The following is a 20,088-nucleotide window of genomic DNA, read 5'->3' as shown; positions in this document are numbered from 1 at the left end:
TATGGATCTTTTTAATCCTATTTTTGCATGGCCGTCATGCATTTTTTTTCGTCCTTTTGTAATGCAAAATACAGTGGAGTCAACCAATGACCAAACAAAGTGCATGCATGAGTCAATGTACAAAATGCATTCTATGAGCATGGATGTCCACTTTGGATGATAATATTTTGCACTTTTTAGTCTGTTGCAATGCAACCAAGGGTAGCTAACTAAGATGTCGTGTGCCAACATGTAAATGAAAGAGGGGTTGGAATCCATTGAATATGGAAAGGCTGCCTCTGAAATGAAACCTTATTCTCTTTATACTGCAATACGTTTACCCAGGGCCCATAGGGTTCTGGTCAAAAGTAGTGCACTATGTAGGGAATACAGTGTCATTTGGGATGCGGTCCATTCTTGTGCTAATACATGGATGAAAGAGGCATTGGACCAATTTAAATACAAGTATGGCCTTTGATGTGGCGCTGGTCAACATTTAGCCAAAGTTTCGCAACAAAGGACTACTGTTAACCCCCCAGCAGCATGTGATGCTTTCAATGTCATAAGTCAATTGCTGTAATTGAAGTAGCTGAGATGTGTGATTGTTTTGAAGGCCTCATACATCAGGGTGGGTGGGTTTGTGCAGATTACGTCAGATCTTTTTTTGATTTCCTGTGGTACAATGTGGTGTGCTGACAAAGTGTAATGCACGCCATTCAGCCGCCCAACCACCTTGTGAACGGAGCCTGGGTCAGGTGACACTGTGACTGACTGGTCACTGTACACAGCCCAGACCATAACAGTTCTAGAGAAAGAGATGCTGCTCCCGTTTTTGTAGTGCTTTACTTGAACTGTTTGCCACTGTTTGCCACTTTTTTGACCATAGCTGATCTGATCGAATTGCCCTCACCTCATTAACAGGGTTACCTAGGGTTACCTCTTCCAAATTGTCCTGTAGTACAGCTGGTATCTATGGTGAATGCTCCTTAGCCTCCTTGGCTGTGTCATGGTTCCTGAGGACTTAGGCTTTTAGAAACAAAACAGTCCTTCAATGCGATCACTCCTTGTCGCATGTGTCATTACATTGCTAGCCAAGGTATGCCTCCCAAATGACACCCTATCCCCTATAGTGTGCCTTACTTTTTAACCAGGGCTCATAGGACTCTGGTTAAAAGTAGTGCACTATATAGCGAATAGGGTGCCAATCGGGACACACACCATGATTCATAACCCTCTTACCACCACCAAGGACGGACCAGATCGTAACCCGGCCGTAAAATAAACAACACAATTGTTTTTGTTTTTTTAGCTCCTTTTTCAAAACATCATAAACGGGATGGAATTCTATTGAGGGTCATTTATTAGTGCCCAGGGGCGTCTCTCCATTAAACACAATACGGTTTTCAATCCTGCTTTTTACGACTCAGCAATCAAGCTTCTGATTAATTATTGAAACTATGGGGAGGAAAAGTCAGGCGTAAGCATGTAGGGCAGGCAGGCGTCTGGTGTGTTTACTGAAACCGTGGCCAATGTCAGAGCTGTTGCCTGGCTGGCTGTTGATGGCGGCGAGAGTCTGCCCCAACCTCCCCTCTCACCATTCCTCAGCTCTGCAGGGCGACAATAGTCCCCCCGAACCCCCTCTCACTTGTTCATCTTTCCATCAATGGTTGCCATGCCCTCCAGTGGACATTGAACCAGCCACTATGTATTGTTCGGTTTTGGGACTCCACATCGATGGTGACATCTCACTCTCTCTCTCTCGAAAGTCACACGTGGAAGTGATTAGTTTAATCCAGAGGACCAGCTGACTTGACCCATTTTATATTTGGAACACACACACAATTTGTAACACTTGCTCCCTCTACCACGTTGTTGATTTGAAACTAACCCTGCCCTAAGCCATCACCAGAGGGAGAGGCTTGACCCGTCCAGGCCACTCATATCAGGTTGCTCTTCATGCGATACAGTACCCAGATATAAATATGCTAAACACATGGCATTACTTCTGACAGCAGCTACTGCCACACCCGCCTTGATTTCAACCCCGCCGGGTTGGCACCCTATTGCATATATAATGCACTACTTTTGACTAGAGCCATATAGGCTTTGGTCAAAAGTAGTTGAGAAAATAGAGAGCCATTTGGGACGCATCACCACAATCGAAGGCTAAAGGCGCCCTCCCCTCTCTTTATTACCTAGCTTCATCTAAGTCCCAGACCTCTCCTCTCTTCTTCTCTCTCTTATTTACTCTACCTTTTATGCGGGAGGATTTGTAAAAGATACACTTGGTCCTCAAATATTCCTATAATAACATGGAATGATCTAATTGAAAATGGATGCCAGTCCATTTTCTTTGAAGAGACGGTAGGACTGACCGAGCAAATGCCCTGTGACGGCCTTGAGATGTCTTTGAGAAGACTCTGGGTGCGCCCCAAAAGGCACCCTATTCCCTATATACTGTAGTCCTATGGGCCCTGATCAAAAGTAGTGCACTACATAGGGATGCATCCTCTATCACCGTTGCATTCCACTTAGAACATTTTAGTCATTTATCAGACAGTCTTACCCAGAGCGACTTACAGTAAGTAGCGAGTGCATTTTTTAGTACTTGTCCCCTGTGGGAATCAAACCCATAACCTTGGCGTTGCAAGCGCCATGCTCTACCAACTGAGCCACACAGGACCACATAACTGAAGTAGAATACAACAATGCACTCTCCTTGTCTTGGAATGATCCCTGCAGACAGTGTTTTAAACGTTCACACCACTCTGTGTCTAGACTAACTAACACAGTTTTTCTTGATAAAAAAAATCTTTCTGATGAATCTCATCAGGTTCTCATCAATGTCTTGTCTGGACTCTTTTTAATAACAATCTGTCTTCCCAAGTGTGTGCCCAGCAATTACACAGCTTTTAGAGTTTAAAAATACTGTTCCTGTTAGTGCAATGACGGAACAAATTAGATACAATAAAATTGTATCCGGTGTATCAGCATCATGTGGGGACTGAATACTGTGAGGACGTGCACCTGTACTTTATCCGCTATTCTCAACTGAGAAGCAATGATGGAAATTAGAATTGGCATTTCAATTTACCTCCTGAATCAATTGACTGAACTGAAATGGAATTTAGCCCAACACCAAGTATGTAGCCCCAATGTCACACTAGTCCAGAGCGTATGAGTGTTTTCATTGATCCCAGTACCAACCTGCTGTCTATCTCCCTGTCTGCCCTCTGCTACAGGACCCACTGGGGCCACACACCCCTCCCTCTCCCATCATGGGGCAGAAGCCATTGCAGTTGATCGAGATCAAAGCCAGGGGGCGCTTCGGCTGTGTGTGGAAGGCTCAGCTCCTCAACGACTACGTGGCTGTCAAGGTCTTCCCCATTCAGGTATGAGTTGGATGTTGAGGTACACTGTTGATATAAAAATGACTTTTATATAGATAATTGATTGATTGAGGTTTAGCTCTGTTCTAGAAAGTTGGCTTGAGCCTCGTGTTTTATGGGACTGAAGTGTCCCATGAACTACTTTTAGTTATTGTGTTGATTTACGTCATATTTATGCATCACACAAGGTGAAATAGCTAATATATGCCATTCAGCAGACGCTTTTATCCAAAGCAACTTAGTCATGTGCGCCAACATTTTCCGTATGGGTGGTCGCGGGGATCAAACCCACAATCCTGCCATAGTAAGCGCCGTCCTCTACCAACTGAGCTACAGAGAACCTAACGTTGTGTGTTGGTGTGTCGCCTGCAGGACAAGCTGTCATGGCAGAACGAGTATGAGATCTACAGCCTGACTGGGATGAAACACGAGAACCTGCTCCACTTTATCGGCGTGGAGAAGAGAGGCAACAACATGGACATAGACCTCTGGCTCATCACAGCCTATCACGACAACGTATGTAAACAACTTGATTGTCAATTGAAATGTACATTTGTTTATTTCAGGGATCATGAACTGGAATCAACTGCGGGACGATTCTTTCTTGAGAGGATGGTCAGTGGGCCAGAATGTAATTACAAATCATTTGCAGACTGCAAATTGACCGCAAGAAGCCCAAACAGATACACTACCGTTCAAAAGTTTGGGGTCACTTAGAAATGTCCTTGTTTTTGAAAGAAAAGCACATTTTTGTTCATTAAAATAACATCAAATTGATCAGAAATACAGTGTAAATGACTATTGTAGCTGGAAACTGATTTTTTATGGAATATCTACATTGTTGTACAGAGGCCCGTTATCAGCAACCATCACTCCTGTGTTCCAATGGCACGTTGTGTTAGCTAATCCAAGTTTATCATTTTAAAAGGCTAATTGATCATTAGAAAACCTTTTTGCAATTATGTTAGCACAGCTGAAAACTGTTGTCCTGATTAAATCACATTAATTTATATAGCCCTTCTTACATCAGCTGATATCTCAAAGTGCTATACAGAAACCCAGCCTAAACCCCCAAACAGCTAGCAATGCAGGTGTAAAAGCACAGTGGCTAGGAAAAACTTTCTAGAAAGGCCAAAACCTAGGAAGAAATAAGGCCAGCATCCCAGAGTCGCCTCTTCACTGTTGACGTTGAGACTGGTGTTTTGCGGATACTATTTAATGAAGCTGCCAGTTGAGGACTTGTGAGGCGTCTGTTTCTCAAACTAGACACTAATGTACTTGTCCCCTTGCTCAGTTGTGCACCGGGGCCTCCCACTCCTCTTTCTATTCTGGTTAGAGACAGTTTGCACTGTTCTCTGAAGGGAGTAGGAAACAGCGTTGTACAAGATCTTCAGTTTCTTGGCAATTTCTCGCATGGAATAGCCTTCATTTTTTAGAACAAGAATAAACTGACGAGCTTCAGAAGAAAGTTATTTGTTTCTGGCCATTTTGAGCCTGTAATCGAACCCACAAATGCTGATGCTCCAGATAGTCAGCTAGTCTAAAGAAGGCCAGTTTTATAGCTTATTTAATCAGAACAACAGTTTTCAGCTGTGCTAACATAATTGCAAAAGGGTTTTCTAATGATCAATTAGCCTTTTAAAATGATAAACTTGGATTAGCTAAAACAATGTGCCATTGGAGCACAGGAGTGATGATTGCTGATAATGGGCCTCTGTACGCCTATGTAGATATTCCATAAATAAATCAGAAGTTTCCCGCTACAATAGTCATTTACAACATTAACAATGTCTACACTGTATTTCTGATCAATTTGATGTTATTTTAATGGACAATTTTATTTCATTTTTTTTCAAAAACAAGGACATTTCTAAGTGACCTCAAGCTTTAGAACGGCAGTGTATATTTGACAAAAAAAGAATAATTTCAAACCTTGCTTACATTTTGTATACGATCACATATATCTCTCTATTATGCATGGGAATACTTTGGAAGAGATTTCCTAAATTAAAATCACTGACACCACCCAAAAATAGTCTCAGACAATTTGGGGGGAGCAAATAAAATTGGCCTGCGGGTCGCAAATAAAATTGGCCTGTGTGTCGCCAGTTGGGGAACCCTGGTCTATTTGTTCTTAACCCCCAACCGACTACACACCACAGGAGGCTGGTGGGAGGAGCTATAGGAGGACAGACTATTGTAACAACTGGAATGGAATAAATGGTTCCACATCAAACATATGGAAACCACTTGTTTGACTCCTTTCCATTAATTCCATTCCAGCCATTACAATAAACCTGTCCCCCTATAGCTCCTCCCACCAGCCTCCTCTGCCACACATATACCAAGAGAATGGAAGCAGCACAGGGTCAGCCCCTGAAGCGGGTTTCCAATGACTGGCAACTACAGGTTGTCTGCCCTCCAGTGGTTGGACAGTGTTACTACAACTACTTTACCCCCCCCTCCTCCCATGTCACAGCTGTAGCAGGATCAGAGATGTCAAATTAACCAATGTCCTAATTTTTCCTGCGCACAATCCTACAGGGTGAATAGAGAAACGACAAACACTAATTGTGTTTCCCCCATAGGGCTCTCTGACTGATTACCTGAAGGCCAACGTGGTGTCGTGGAACGAGCTGTGCCACATCTCCCAGACCTTGGCCCGTGGCCTAGCCTATCTCCACGAGGACATCCCTGGGCTGAAGGACGGACACAAGCCCGCCGTCGCACACAGGTGGGTAGGGGGTGGTATCGGCCGGCCCGGTCCTACCTTGAATTTTTTTTGAAACGTTATTGTTCCCGGGAGGTGGGGGGGGCACTCTCTCTCTATCGCTCTCTTTCTGGCTCCAACAGGGACATGAAGAGCAAGAACGTGCTTCTGAAGAACAACCTGACAGCCTGCATAGCGGACTTCGGCCTGGCCCTGAAGTTTGAAGCTGGGAAGTCAGCAGGAGACACCCACGGCCAGGTAAAATAATGACGCTGGTTATTCTGATGCTGTATTAACCTGCAGAAAGAGCAGAATCTGTGAATACGTTATTAACAAATGTAGTGATACTGTAGTTCACTTTAAAATCAAATACATTTGCAGACTTCAAAAGCGGTGTAATATCCCACGATTGAAGCCCGTAAGAGGCGTGTAAATATAGGACAACCGTTGATTTCGGAGTGAACTATGACCTTAGGGCAGTGTGTTGTTGACATGACACAGAGTGTAACCTTGTAGCCTTGTGTTATGCTTCTCCAGGTGGGCACGAGGCGCTACATGGCCCCTGAGGTGCTGGAGGGGGCCATCAACTTCCAGAGAGACTCCTTCCTGAGGATAGACATGTATGCCATGGGACTGGTGCTGTGGGAGCTGACCGCTCGCTGCACCGCTGCAGACGGTGAGAGAAAAACGTGTGTGTGTGTCCTCGTGTGTTTGCAACGGGTAAGCTGACCTTGTGTGTCTCAGTAAGGATCAGTGACTCGGGGACACGGCCGACTGCTGACATCATGTGGAGCTGACGGAAGTGACCAGAATACTTACAGTGCCGAATGTGATCCCAAAGGACTCACCGTGTGTCTGTGGTTTCTTTGCTTGTGTGTGTGTGTGTGTGTGTGTGTGTGTGTGTGTGTGTGTGTGTGTGTGTGTGTGTGTGTGTGTGTGTGTGTGTGTGTGTGTGTGTGTGTGTGTGTGTGTGTGTGTGTGTGTGTGTGTGTGTGTGTGTGTGTGTGTGTGTGTGTGTGTGTGTGTGTGTGTGTGTGTGTGTGTGTGTGTGTGTTCTCTGTATTCTCATGCAGTGTGTGTGTTTTGTTGCAGGTCCTGTGGATGAGTACACACTGCCCTTCGAGGAGGAGGTCGGCCAGCACCCGTCTCTAGAGGACATGCAGGAGGTGGTGGTCCACAAGAAGCTACGGCCCTGCCTCAGAGAGTGCTGGCAGAAACACATAGTGAGTGAAGACCAGTGGTGGAAAAAGTACTCAATTGTCATACTTGAGTAAAAGTAAAGATACCTTCGTAGAAAATGACTCGAGTAAAAGTGAAAGTCGCCCAGTAAAAACTGAGTAAAAGTCTAAAAGTATTTGGTTTTAAATATACTCAAAAGTAAATGGAATTTCTAAAATATTGTTAAGTATAACAAGTTTTTTAAAAATCACATTTTAAGCAAACCATTTTGGGTGTCAGAGAAAATGTATGGATTATAAAGTACACTATTTTATTTAAGAATGTATTAAAGTAAAAGTTGGCAAAAATATATATAGTAAAGTACAGATACCACAAAAAACTACCTAAGTAGTACTTACGTATTTCAGGGGTACTCCGGGCAGAGCAAAATTCAGTTGGCGGTACAGTGACCAAAAAAGGTTAGAAAACAATTGGTTAGAACATAGAGCTAGCAACATCAGGGTTAAGGGTTCAGTTCCTGCATATGATAAAAGCTTCTGCTTAAATGACCATATATATATACTCTTATGCTTGTCCCAGGGCCTGGTGATGCTGTGTGAGACCATCGAGGAGTGCTGGGATCACGAGGCCGAGGCGCGGCTCTCGGCGGGCTGCGTGGAGGAACGCATCATCCAGATGCAACGCCAGACCAACATCATCGCCCCCGAGGAGATTGTCACCGTCGTCACCATGGTGACCAACGTGGACTTCCCTCCCAAAGAGTCCAGCCTATGAATGGACGGACATTGACTGGACGTGTCAGGTGGTGGACATGGAGCTATTTTGATTGGATGTTTTCAGGTATACATTGATCAACCAGAGTGGCCCGTTCAGGATCATGAACTCTGGATGATCCCGGGTTAAACTCTGACCCCTGACCCCCTCAGATGGGCGTGCTGGCGTGGTGTGTTTTAGTGCTGTGCGCTACACTACTGTCATTCAGGAAATACCTGGCTGTGCCCACCAACACTGGTTTGGTTTCTACCCACTTCATAGTATCATGATGTGTTGGACTCAGTTGGACGCCCATAGCGAGCCTCAAACTGTAAAAAAGAATCCTTCAAAAGAACAACACTAGGTCGTAACGAACCCTGTGAGTTGGGCAAAAGGGATATTTTATATATGAAGAAAACACTAGGACCTCCTAACAGACTTCTGTTCTATTTTCTAAGAAAAAGAAGAGGAAGAGGATGGACTCTACAAGACGAACTCTCACAGCTCAGTAAAGAAAAAAGGGCAACTTGTTTTAAAATTCCTTTGCTGTTTTCTTTCTGTGTTTGTATGATAATGACAATTGTAATGCCAATAAGAAACAGCTTCTGAATGTCACGTGTACTGCTGCTGTACATAATATCAAAACAATGGTAATCAAGGTTTATTTTAGGGGGGGATCCATTTCCAAGCATTACTACTTCGAAAGCAAAACCATAGACCTCCCTCAAGTCAACAAGGTATACCTCAGTTCCATCTTCATTACAACACTACAACCATAGAAATAGAACTACTATTGTTTCTAGTTCTGTTTATTGTATTTCTATGATTACAACAATCTCTCTGTAAACTATTCAGATGACATCATTACTTTGGTATTATTGAACTGTATACTGTACAGCTGTGGCAGGTGAAAATATAATAATTATCACCACAGTTTTTAAAACTAGTCCGCCTAGAGATGTATGACCATGCATTTACGCGAGCCTTCTTGTTTTTCTTCTTTGCGAGAATTTTTTTTTGGAGCATTATTTTGTCCTTCCTTGCTGTTTTTAATTTGTTTTTATTGGAAACATTTTAATCCTACATTTTAAGAGTATTTCAATAACCCCCTAAGTCATTGAAATGTATTTTTAAAAAGCACTTCCTTATTTTGGCTTGCTGTGTCAACCGAGTATTTAATGATGTGAGCATGCCTTTTGGTTATCCTTTGGTCTTCTTTTAAAAAAAAAAGCTCAGGAAGCTACTCTTCTGTCTCTCTTGACTCCCTAGTTATTACCCATCTTTATCTCCCAGTCCCTAGCTATTTCTCGAGTCCCTTGCTACTACCCCTCTGTCTCTCCCTATCCGTAGCTACTACCCTTATGTCTCTCCCGAGTCCCTAGCTACTACCCTCTCACTTCTGTCTCACCTGAGTCCATAGCTACTACCCTTCTCGCTCTCGCAGTTCCTAGCTACTACCCTTCTGTCTCTCCAGTTCCTAGCTACTACCCTTCTGTCTCTCCAGTTCCTAGCTACTACCCTCCTGTCTCTCCAGTTCCTAGCTACTACCCTTCTGTCTCTCCAGTTCCTAGCTACTACCCTTCTGTCTCTCCAGTTCCTAACTACTACCCTTCTGTCTCTCCAGTTCCTAGCTACTACCCTTCTGTCTCTTCAGTTCCTAGCTACTACCCTTCTGTCTCTCCAGTTCCTAGCTACTACCCTTCTGTCTCTCCAGTTCCTAGCTACTACCCTTCTGTCTCTCCAGTTCCTAGCTACTACCCTTCTGTCTCTCCAGTTCCTAGCTACTACCCTTCTGTCTCTCCAGTTCCTAGCTACTACCCTTCTGTCTCTCCAGTTCCTAGCTACTACCCTTCTGTCTCTCCAGTTCCTAGCTACTACCCTTCTGTCTCTCCAGTTCCTAGCTACTACCCTTCTGTCTCTCCAGTTCCTAGCTACTACCCTTCTGTCTCTCCAGTTCCTAACTACTACCCTTCTGTCTCTCCAGTTCCTAGCTACTACCCTTCTGTCTCTTCAGTTCCTAGCTACTACCCTTCTGTCTCTTCAGTTCCTAACTACTACCCTTCTGTCTCTCCAGTTCCTAGCTACTACCCTTCTGTCTCTCCAGTTCCTAGCTACTACCCTTCTGTCTCTCCAGTTCCTAGCTACTACCCTTCTGTCTCTCCAGTTCCTAGCTACTACCCTTCTGTCTCTCCAGTTCCTAGCTACTACCCTTCTGTCTCTCCAGTTCCTAGCTACTACCCTTCTGTCTCTCCAGTTCCTAGCTACTACCCTTCTGTCTCTCCAGTTCCTAGCTACTACCCTTCTGTCTCTCCAGTTCCTAACTACTACCCTTCTGTCTCTCCAGTTCCTAGCTACTACCCTTCTGTCTCTCCAGTTCCTAACTACTACCCTTCTGTCTCTCCAGTTCCTAGCTACTACCCTTCTGTCTCTCCAGTTCCTAGCTACTACCCTTCTGTCTCTCCAGTTCCTAACTACTACCCTTCTGTCTCTCCAGTTCCTAACTACTACCCTTCTGTCTCTGCAGTCCCTAACTACTACCCTTCTGTCTCTCCAGTTCCTAACTACTACCCTTCTGTCTCTCCAGTCCCTAACTACTACCCTTCTGTCTCTCCAGTCCCTAACTACTACCCTTCTGTCTCTCCAGTCCCTAACTACTACCCTTCTGTCTCTCCAGTTCCTAGCTACTACCCTTCTGTCTCTCCAGTTCCTAGCTACTACCCTTCTGTCTCTGCAGTCCCTAACTACTACCCTTCTGTCTCTCCAGTCCCTAACTACTACCCTTCTGTCTCTCCAGTCCCTAACTACTACCCTTCTGTCTCTCCAGTTCCTAACTACTACCCTTCTGTCTCTCCAGTCCCTAACTACTACCCTTCTGTCTCTCCAGTCCCTAACTACTACCCTTCTGTCTCTCCAGTCCCTAACTACTACCCTTCTGCTTTGAGACGCGGGTGACCTTTCACACTGACTATCTCTTCCTGGTGTCATCTCAACCATAGCGTTAAAACATCTCTACTTCTAGCCTCTCTATCATCTCATCTCGGTTGAGCCTTTAATCAGTGTGACAACATTACTACTGTAGACCCACCCTGGGCCAAACAAGGATGTCTCTCGTCGTCCTTTCGGAATTTGATTTGTGAATGTGTTCTATATTCCATTTATAGCTTGTTGTATGAGCTCAGACTTGTCTTCTGGGTGACATTGACACGGATGATGATGCGTTCATCTTTGCATTCTGTCTCTTCACACCTAGTCAGTGTTTTAACTGGAACTACAACAATGTTCAGGGATTCAATACTATGCTTTTCAGTAATTACTACAGTATATGCAACTCGTGCAGAATGGTGCAAGTGCGTACATACTTGCATTGCTGCAGGAGCGACTTTCACACCACTGTAGCATTTTTGTAAACAGTTAATCTTGTCTATTGATCTTTTAATTATTTGCAGACCTGAGCTTTTGCGTATTAGACAGAGAGCAGGTGGGCAGGTGCCAAATCAAACAATTATTACTTTACCTCTATCTGAAAGACAGTGGAACGGACTTTAGGGAAGGCCCAACTGCATTACTCGATTGTGTCTGTACTCTCGGGGGGTAAAGGCTGCAGTTGGCCGGTGGTCTCGCAGCGGATGTAGGCTCTATCACAATTTGTCTTTCCTTCATTCCTTGATTCCTCACATCCTATCTCCTTGCCTAATATGGTTGAGGAGGAGGAGGAGAGGGGATGCAAGGATTCAAGGACATTTTAATTGAGAAAGCCATAGAATGGTGGCCGTTACTGTGAATCCCCCCTCCCTCCCTACACACTGGAACCCTGTAGCGCTCAGCAATACAACTAGCAAGCAAAGGGCATTGGAGGAAGAGTGGAAGGGGCAGCAGTTTCCAAGCAGTTAGCGGTGAACCAACAATCAGATATACAATCACTACAGTACTACTGCATTATTTTGATTGTCATATGTGCTTTTGAGAAAAAATAAATATGTAGCCATGATGTGTTCCTCTGATGATTTCTGGTATTTTGAGGGTATCATTTTGTGTAACTGATTTTATTTTTAAACCACAGCTACTTGTACAGAGCTGATTTCACTGTACAGACGTTTTAAACCCCAAACCACACTACAATCTTCTTAGTTGATCAGACCTTGGCCTTCTTGGGAGATTTGATTTCTTTCAGATAAACTTCAGAAAGCCCAATGACATTTGACTTCAGGTTGACTGGAATATTAAAATGCACATTATGTAAATATACATGTCATTTTTAGATTGTAGATGATGGATATAGCATGAGGTTGTTTCTATTGTTTTTAGAATATATCACAAAGAAGCAAAAAAATCCCTGATAAATTAATTATTCCATAATAAGATTTTACCTGTTTATTTTGTATATCTATGTTTTTAAATTGTATCAATTTATGACCCAAATGGCCCGAAACGGTCACTCTTCCTTCCCCAGATGAAACTAATTTCTTTCTAAGGTGGTCTGATAAAAATCCCCTCAAATGAAACTCTGAATCAATAGTTTTACCATTTTCACACTACTGAGGTGAGCCAAACTAAGCCGAACCGAGTCGGTCTGGGGTGGCCTGGTTAAGCATCCACCATAGTTGCTGAAAATGACAATGTGATCGGAAAATATCAGAGCCAGCAAATTATGGTTTGGGTTGGCTCAGTAGTGTGAAAACGGTCATTGTTTTACCTCAGACATCCTAGCTCAGACCCCAGATGTTACACTACAGCATTGAGATACCATTGCTACAATATTCCAGCAGTGTTGCACGAATGTTATCCCTTGTATGTGACCAGCAGACAGTGTTTTCTGTAACACACTTCCTCTCAAAACAACACTAAAGCTAAACCTAGGTTAGCTTTGGTTCTGTATTTGCTGATAGTCAAACAGTGTGACTTGGCACAAATGACTGTTCTATTGGCTAGTGGACTTGCCAATAATTTTTATGCTTTGCAAGTTATTTAACAAACTTTTTCAGATGCCTGGTTGGAAGTGGATGTTAAATATTGTACAGAGAAATTGTATGCTATTGTCCCTAAAATAAAGTATAGTGACTGCTCATTGCTGATGTTGTCCATCTGAAATCTGTGAATTGTTTTTACCTAATAATGTTGGTGCTGAAAACAGACCACTAGATGGCAGCTTTTAGCATTGAATGGGTCTTAGGTTTCATCTTCATGCATCACTATAACAAGTATGGGTCATACACTGATGAAAAAAATGCTTGACTTTATTCAATAAGTAGAGCCAAATCATTCCATTTACACTCAGGAATATACACGTGGAAGAAACATTTTGATCAGGTCATTCATTGTCAGTCCGTGAGGGGATGGTTCAGGGTCCCATGTCTTTCAGTGGTTGTCCAAAACCAACCCTCAGACTGGACCCAATATTAAAGAATATTACCTTTGACAAGCATATCGACTCTCTTCAAACTGAAAGAAAGCCTTTCTTCAATATTGATGCAGATACCTTAAGAATTATCTATTTACGTTGTAAAAAAACCTATGATGGATAGTATGCAGGAAATTGTCTTCTACTGAGATGATGATGTCATGCGGACTCACCTTGATGACAACTTGTTTGTCAAAATGATGTATAGAATGGGATTTCCTCCACAAAAGAAAATGTGGTGTAAATGTATGTACAGTAATTCCCAGCAATAATATACCCGCTTTTGCGTAGCCTTCTGTTCATACATCCTTACCATTGTGAACCATTTTAAAGTTTATAGGTTCTTCATCGTAGATGTCATTCAAGTGTTTTATCACAATTATCAGGCAAAGTTCATGAATGGACAGACCTGAGGGGGAAATAAGGTCAAATCATTGATGGGTAATAAGATAGATTGTGAGGCAGGGTTACTATAAAATAAATCCTAACTATTTTTTTACTCATTCACTATGATAACTGAAGTTCTGAGCTCAACACAAAATCAAATCAAATGTTATTGGTCACATACACATGGTTAGCAGATGTTAATGCGAGTGTAGCGAAATGCTTGTGCTTCTAGTTCCGACCATGCAGTAATATCTAACAAGTAATCTAACAATTTCACAACAACCACACAAGTGTAAAGGAATGAATAAGAATATGTACATAAAAATATATATGGATGAGCAATGGCCGAACGGAATAGGCAAGATGCAGTTGATGGTATAGAGTACAGTATATACATATGAGATGAGTAATGTAGGGTATGTAAACATGATATAAAGTGTCATAGTTTAAAGTGACTAGTGATACATTTATTACATCCAATTTTTTATTATTAAAGTGGCTAGAGATTGAGTCAGTATGTTGGCAGCAGCCACTCAATGTTAGTGATGGCTGTTTAACAGTCTGATGGCCTTGAGATGAAAGCTGTTTTTCAGTCTCTCGGTCACAGCTTTGCTGCACCTGTACTGACCTCGCCTTCTGGATAATAGCGGGGTGAACAGGCAGTGGCTCGGGTGGTTGTTGTCCTTGATGATCTTTTTGGCCTTCCTGTGACATCGGGTGGTGTAGGTGTCCTGGAGAGCAGGTAGTTTGCCCCCGGTGACGTGTTGTGCAGACCTCACTACCCTCTGGAGAGCCTTACGGTTGTGGGCGGAGCAGTTGCCGTACCAGGCAGTGATACAGCCCGACAGGATGCTCTCGATTGTGCATCTGTAAAAGTTTGTGACTGTTTTTGGTGACAAGCCGAATTTCTTCAGCCTCCTGAAGTTGAAGAGGCGCTGCTGCGCCTTCACCACACTGTCTGTGTGGGTGGACCATTTCAGTTTGTCCGTGATGTGTACGCCGAGGAACTTAAAACTTTCCACCTTCTCCACTACTGTCCCGTCGATGTGGATAGACCTCCTCCCTGTAGGCCGTCTCGTCTTTGTGGTAATCAAGCCTACCACTGTAGTGTCGTCTGCAACCTTGATGATTGAGTTGGAGGCATGCATGGCCACGCAGTCATGGGTGAACAGGGAGTACAGGAGAGGTCTGAGAACGCACCCTTGTGGGGCCCCAGTGTTGAGGATCAGCGGGGTAGAGATGTTGTTTCCTACCCTCACCACATGGGGGCGGCCCGTCAGGAAGTCCAGGACCCAGTTGCACAGGGCGGGTTTGACGAGTTTGGAGGGTACTATGCTGTTAAATACTGAGCTGTAGTCGATAAACAACATTCTTACATAGGTATTCCTCTTGTCCAGGTGGGTTAGGGCAGTGTGCAGTGTGATTGCGATTGCGTCGTCTGTGGACCTATTGGGGCGGTAAGCAAATTGGAGTGGGTCTAGGGTGTCAGGTAGGGTGGAGGTGATATGATCCTTGACTAGTCTCGCAAAGCACTTCATGATGACAGAGGTGAGTGCTACGGGGCGATAGTCATTTAGCTCAGTTACCTTAGCTTTCTTGGGAACTGGAACAATGGTGGCCCTCTTGAAGCATGTGGGAACAGCAGACTGGGATAAGGATTGATTGAATATGTCCTTAAACACAACAGCCAGCTGGTCTGCGCATGCTCTGAGGACGCAGCTAGGGATGCCGTCTGGGCCGGCAACCTTGCGAGGGTTAACACGTTTAAATGCAGTCTTGCTCACTGTCTCATAACTACAGCGCCAGTAAGCAGTGGTGGAAAAAGTATAGTGATAGTAGTACCAGGCTTAAATTACCATGGAGTATGATTGCTTTGGAGTTCACCATAGACAGCAGACTTGGGCAGAATATCATTGTACTTTGTAGTTTATTTCAAATGCCAACTTAGAGAATCAACTAATGGCAACTATTTCCTTTGAAATTCAAATACAGGTCTCAGAAAAACAAATAATATTTGTAAGTATTTTGAATACCTCTCAGAACGATTAATCATATTTGAAGGTATTTGAATATATGCAAGTTATTTGAAAATATATATGATAATGGTTTGGAGGGCTTTCAGTTATCAATCAAATGTATTTATAAAGCCCTTTTTACATCAGCCGATGTCACCAAGTGCTATACTGAAACTCAGCATAAAACCCCAAACAGCAAGCAATGCAGATGTAGAAGCACGGTAGCTAGGAAAAACTCCCTAGAAAAGCTAGGAAGAAACCTAGAGAGGAACCAGGCTTTGAGGGGTGGCCAGTTCTCTTCTGGCTGTGCCGGGTGGAGATTATAACAGTACGTGGCCAAGATGTTCAAAAGTGGTTGTAGAGTGTGCAACAGGTCAGCAGTAAATGTCAGTTGGCTTTTCATAGCCGATCATTCAGTTAGAGACAGCAGGTGTGGGACAAAGTAGCACGTCCGGTGAACAGGTCAGGGTTCCGTAGCTGCAGGCAGAACAGTTGAAACTGGAGCAGCAGCACGACCAGGTGGACTGGGGACAGCAAGGAGTCATCAGGCCAGGTAGTCATGAGGCATGGTCCTAGGGCTCAGGTCCTCCAAGAGAAGAGAAAGAGAAAGAGAGAGAGAGAAATAAAATAGAGAATTAGAGGGAGCACACTTAAATTCACACAGGACACCGAATAAGACAGGAGAAATACTCCAGATATAACAGACAGACCCTAGCCCCCTGACACATAAACTATTGCAGCATAATTACTGGAGGCTGAGACAGGAAGGGTCAGGAGAGTAATGAATCTTAATATATAGCTTAAAATTAAATACTTCACGATTAAAGAAAATTGAAGAAGAAAAAAAATGTACAACCTGTTAGGGCGCATGAACCGCTAGCGAACACCTACGACAACATCCGGTGAAATTGCAGAACGCGAAATTCAAAATACAAAAAAATCGTAATATTAAACATTCATGAAAGTGTCATACATCATTTAAAAGCTTAACTTCTTGTTAAGCCAACCGCCTTGTCAGATTTCAAAAAAGCTTTACGGCGAAAGCATACCATGCGATTATCTGAGGACAGCGCCCCACATCAAAATACTTTTTCAACCAGCACAGGCGTCACAAAATCACAAATAGCGATTAAATAAATCACTTACCTTTGAAGATCTTCCTCTGTTTGCAATCCCAAGGGTCCCAGCTACACAATGAATGGTAGTTTTTGTTCGATAAAGTCATTTTTTTATATCCAAAAAAGTCAGTTTAGTTGGCGCCAATGATCTCAGTAATCCACTCGTTCAACATGCATACAAACGAATCCAAAAAGTTACCGGTAAAGTTCGTCCAAACAAGTCAAACGATGTTTCTAATTAATCCTCAGGTACTCTAATATCTAAATAAATGATAATATTTAAGACGGAGAATAGTATGTTCAATAGGGAAGATAAATAACAAAGAGCACACACCTCATTCACGCGCCAACAAGACTACTTTTCTAATGAGAGACACCTTGGAAAAACTACAACTACTTGCTAATATTCAAAAACAAGCCTGAAACCCTTTCTAAAGACTGTTGAAATCTAGTGGAAGCCATAGGAACTGCAATCTGGGAGGAATTATTTTGTATATCCCATAGGCTAGCATTGAAATGGCCTGTGACCTCCAAAAAAAAAAGGATTCTGGATAGATTTTCCTCTGATTTTCGCCTGCCATATCAGTTCTGTTATACTCACAGACATTACTTGAACAGTTGTAGAAACTTCAGAGTGTTTTCTATCCAATGCTACCAATTATATCAGCCTCCAGTATTTATGCTGCAGTAGTTTATGTGTCGGGGGGCTAGGGTCAGTCTGTTACATCTGGAGTATTTCTCTTGTCTTATCCTGTGTCCTGTGTGTATTTAAATATGCTCTCTCTAATTCTCTCTTTCTCTCTTTCTGTCTTTCTCTCGGAGGACCTGAGCCCTAGGACCATGCCTCAGGACTACCTGGTATGATGACTCCTTGCTGTCCCCAGTCCACCTGGCCGTGCTGCTGCTCCAGTTTCAACTGTTCTGCCTGCGGCTATGGAACCCTGACCTGTTCACCGGACGTGCTTGTTGCACCCTCGACAACTACTATGATTATTATTATTTGACCATGCTGGTCATTTATGAACATTTTAACATTTTAACATTTTGACCATGTTCTGTTATAATATCCACCCTGCACAGCCAGAAGAGGACTGGCCACCCCTCATAGCCTGGTTCCTCTCTAGGTTTCTTCCTAGGTTTTTGGCCTTTCTAGGGAGTTTTTCCTAGGGAGTTTTTCCTAGCCACCGTGCTTCTTTCACATGCTTTGCTTGCTGTTTGGGGTTTTAGGCTGGGTTTCTGTACAGCACTTTGAGAATATCAGCTGATGTACGAAGGGCTATATAAAAAGAAATTTGAAATTTGATTATATGCATATCCTAGCTTCTGGGCCTGAGTAACAGGCAGTTTACTTTGGGCACGTCAGTCATCCGAAATTCCGAACAATAACCAGTATGCTAAAGAAGTTAAACATAAACATTTATCAATCGAAGTAATGGAAAGTAATACAAATGTAAACCAAACAGATTTTATTTTATTATTGAACATTTATTTTTCAGAATTTCTTTACATCATGGTCATATCCTATGGTTCTTTAGCAGTAATTTTAGATGGTGGTTAATTAATCATTAAAGATGGTGATTGCATTTGATAAACATCCATCACAAATGTTTTGTCACTCATTAAGCAACGGTCAGGCCTGAATGTTCTACCAGCGATGCTGAAGATCCATTCCACTGGGTTTGAGGATGCAGGGACATGGAGGTACATTGCAGTCAACTTTGATAGGTTCGGGAAACGGGAGGCGTTGTCATTCCAGAACACAATGTCATTCCAGACATTTCAAGCAGGAAAGGAGCAGAGAGGTAGTTTGATACCTCTGTGGGGACAACAGCAGGAGGGGGGTTGAGGTGGTTCTTGTGCAATGGCAGGCTGGGGAGGTTGTGGAGCAAGGTTGGTTACTGCTGGTAGCCTACCTGCTCTGGGCACCAGAAGGCCTTGAAGCGAGGATCAAGAAGAGCTGACAGCTTCTAGAAACACTTTTCCTCAAAAGGAGAGAGATGCTTCTCCACAGACACTTTAGAGAGAATGGGTTTTATTGTTCTTCACCAAAACATTGTACAAGTTGTAGCAACAAGCTGAATTGCAGGTATTCAACTTTTTCATTCAACTTTTTCACCCCAGAGGTTTTATCTGGACATGGTTCGTCAGGACTTCAAACAGCCGAAGCTAAGTAACATTAACATGATGCCTTCTAATTGCAGTCGCTGTACTCATAATATACAGAAGAACGATCGCCTTACGGCGAGGATAGCTGTGCTGCAAGCCTAGCTTCAGACGCAATCGTTAGGCAAGGGCAATTTCAGTGTAGGAAAGGATGAAACAGCGTCTGTGCCACCAGTAAGTACAGATAGTAACGTTAGTATAAACCCCCTCGCACGGTCCCCGCAGCCGGACAACTTTCTCATGGCTTCTGGAGGGAAACGCTGTAGGAATGCTCAACCGGTGTCGCTTATTCAGCCGACAGAAACTTTCAACCGGTTCTCCACATTAAGCGAGTCGGAGTCGGAGGCCGAAACTTCTCTGGTCTCTGCTCCTCCCGTTATGGGGTCTGAGACGCCGAAGCCTCTCACCATTAGCTCTGACAAATTGAAAACCCTAGTCATTGGCGACTCCATTACCCGCAGTATTAGACTAAAAACTAATCATCCAGCGATCATACACTGTTTACCAGGGGGCAGGGCTACCGACGTTAAGGCTAATCTAAAGACGGTGCTGGCTAAAGCTAAAACTGGCGAGTGTAGAGAGTATAGAGATATTGTTATCCACGTCGGCACCAACGATGTTAGGATGAAACAGTCAGAGGTCACCAAGCGCAACATAGCTTCAGCGTGTAAATCAGCTATAAAGATGTGTCGGCATCGATTAATTGTCTCTGGCCCCTCCCAGTTAGGGGGAGTGATGAGCTCTACAGCAGAGTCTCACAACTCAATTGCTGGTTGAAAACTGTTTTCTGCCCTTCCCAAAAGATAGAATTTGTAGATAATTGGCCCTCTTTCTGGGACTCACCCACAAACAAGACCAAGCCTGGCCTGTTGAGGAGTGACGGACTCCATCCTAGCTGGAGGGGTGCTCTCATCTTATCTACGAACATAGACAGGGCTCTAACTCCTCTAGCTCCACAATGAAATAGGGTGCAGGCCAGGAAGCAGGCTGTTAGCCA

The 20,088-nt window shown here is 43.5% G+C and overlaps 1 protein-coding gene across 4 annotated transcripts in view; it reads left to right on the top strand.

Annotated features, from left to right (window-relative positions):
* The window catches only part of LOC106574301 (activin receptor type-2A), a 49,988-nt gene extending 36,910 nt beyond the window's left edge, over positions 1–13,078 (top strand). For all 4 annotated transcript variants that reach the window (XM_014150108.3, XM_014150111.3, XM_014150109.3 and 1 more), the window contains 7 exons: positions 3,222–3,371; positions 3,741–3,884; positions 5,957–6,102; positions 6,222–6,336; positions 6,616–6,754; positions 7,171–7,301; positions 7,837–13,078. In XM_014150108.3, coding sequence (XP_014005583.1) covers positions 3,222–3,371; positions 3,741–3,884; positions 5,957–6,102; positions 6,222–6,336; positions 6,616–6,754; positions 7,171–7,301; positions 7,837–8,031 — 1,020 coding nt within the window. In that variant the 3' untranslated portion in view covers positions 8,032–13,078. The remainder of the gene's footprint in view (positions 1–3,221; positions 3,372–3,740; positions 3,885–5,956; positions 6,103–6,221; positions 6,337–6,615; positions 6,755–7,170; positions 7,302–7,836) is intronic.
* Positions 13,079–20,088: the final 7,010 nt, after the last annotated feature.

This window comes from Salmo salar, chromosome 16, assembly GCF_965601325.2.
Source record: "Salmo salar chromosome 16, fSalSal1, whole genome shotgun sequence".
In the NCBI taxonomy this organism is placed as follows: domain Eukaryota; kingdom Metazoa; phylum Chordata; class Actinopteri; order Salmoniformes; family Salmonidae; genus Salmo; species Salmo salar.
Note: the sequence above shows the minus strand (reverse complement) of the source record. Positions and strands in the feature narration are given on the sequence as shown.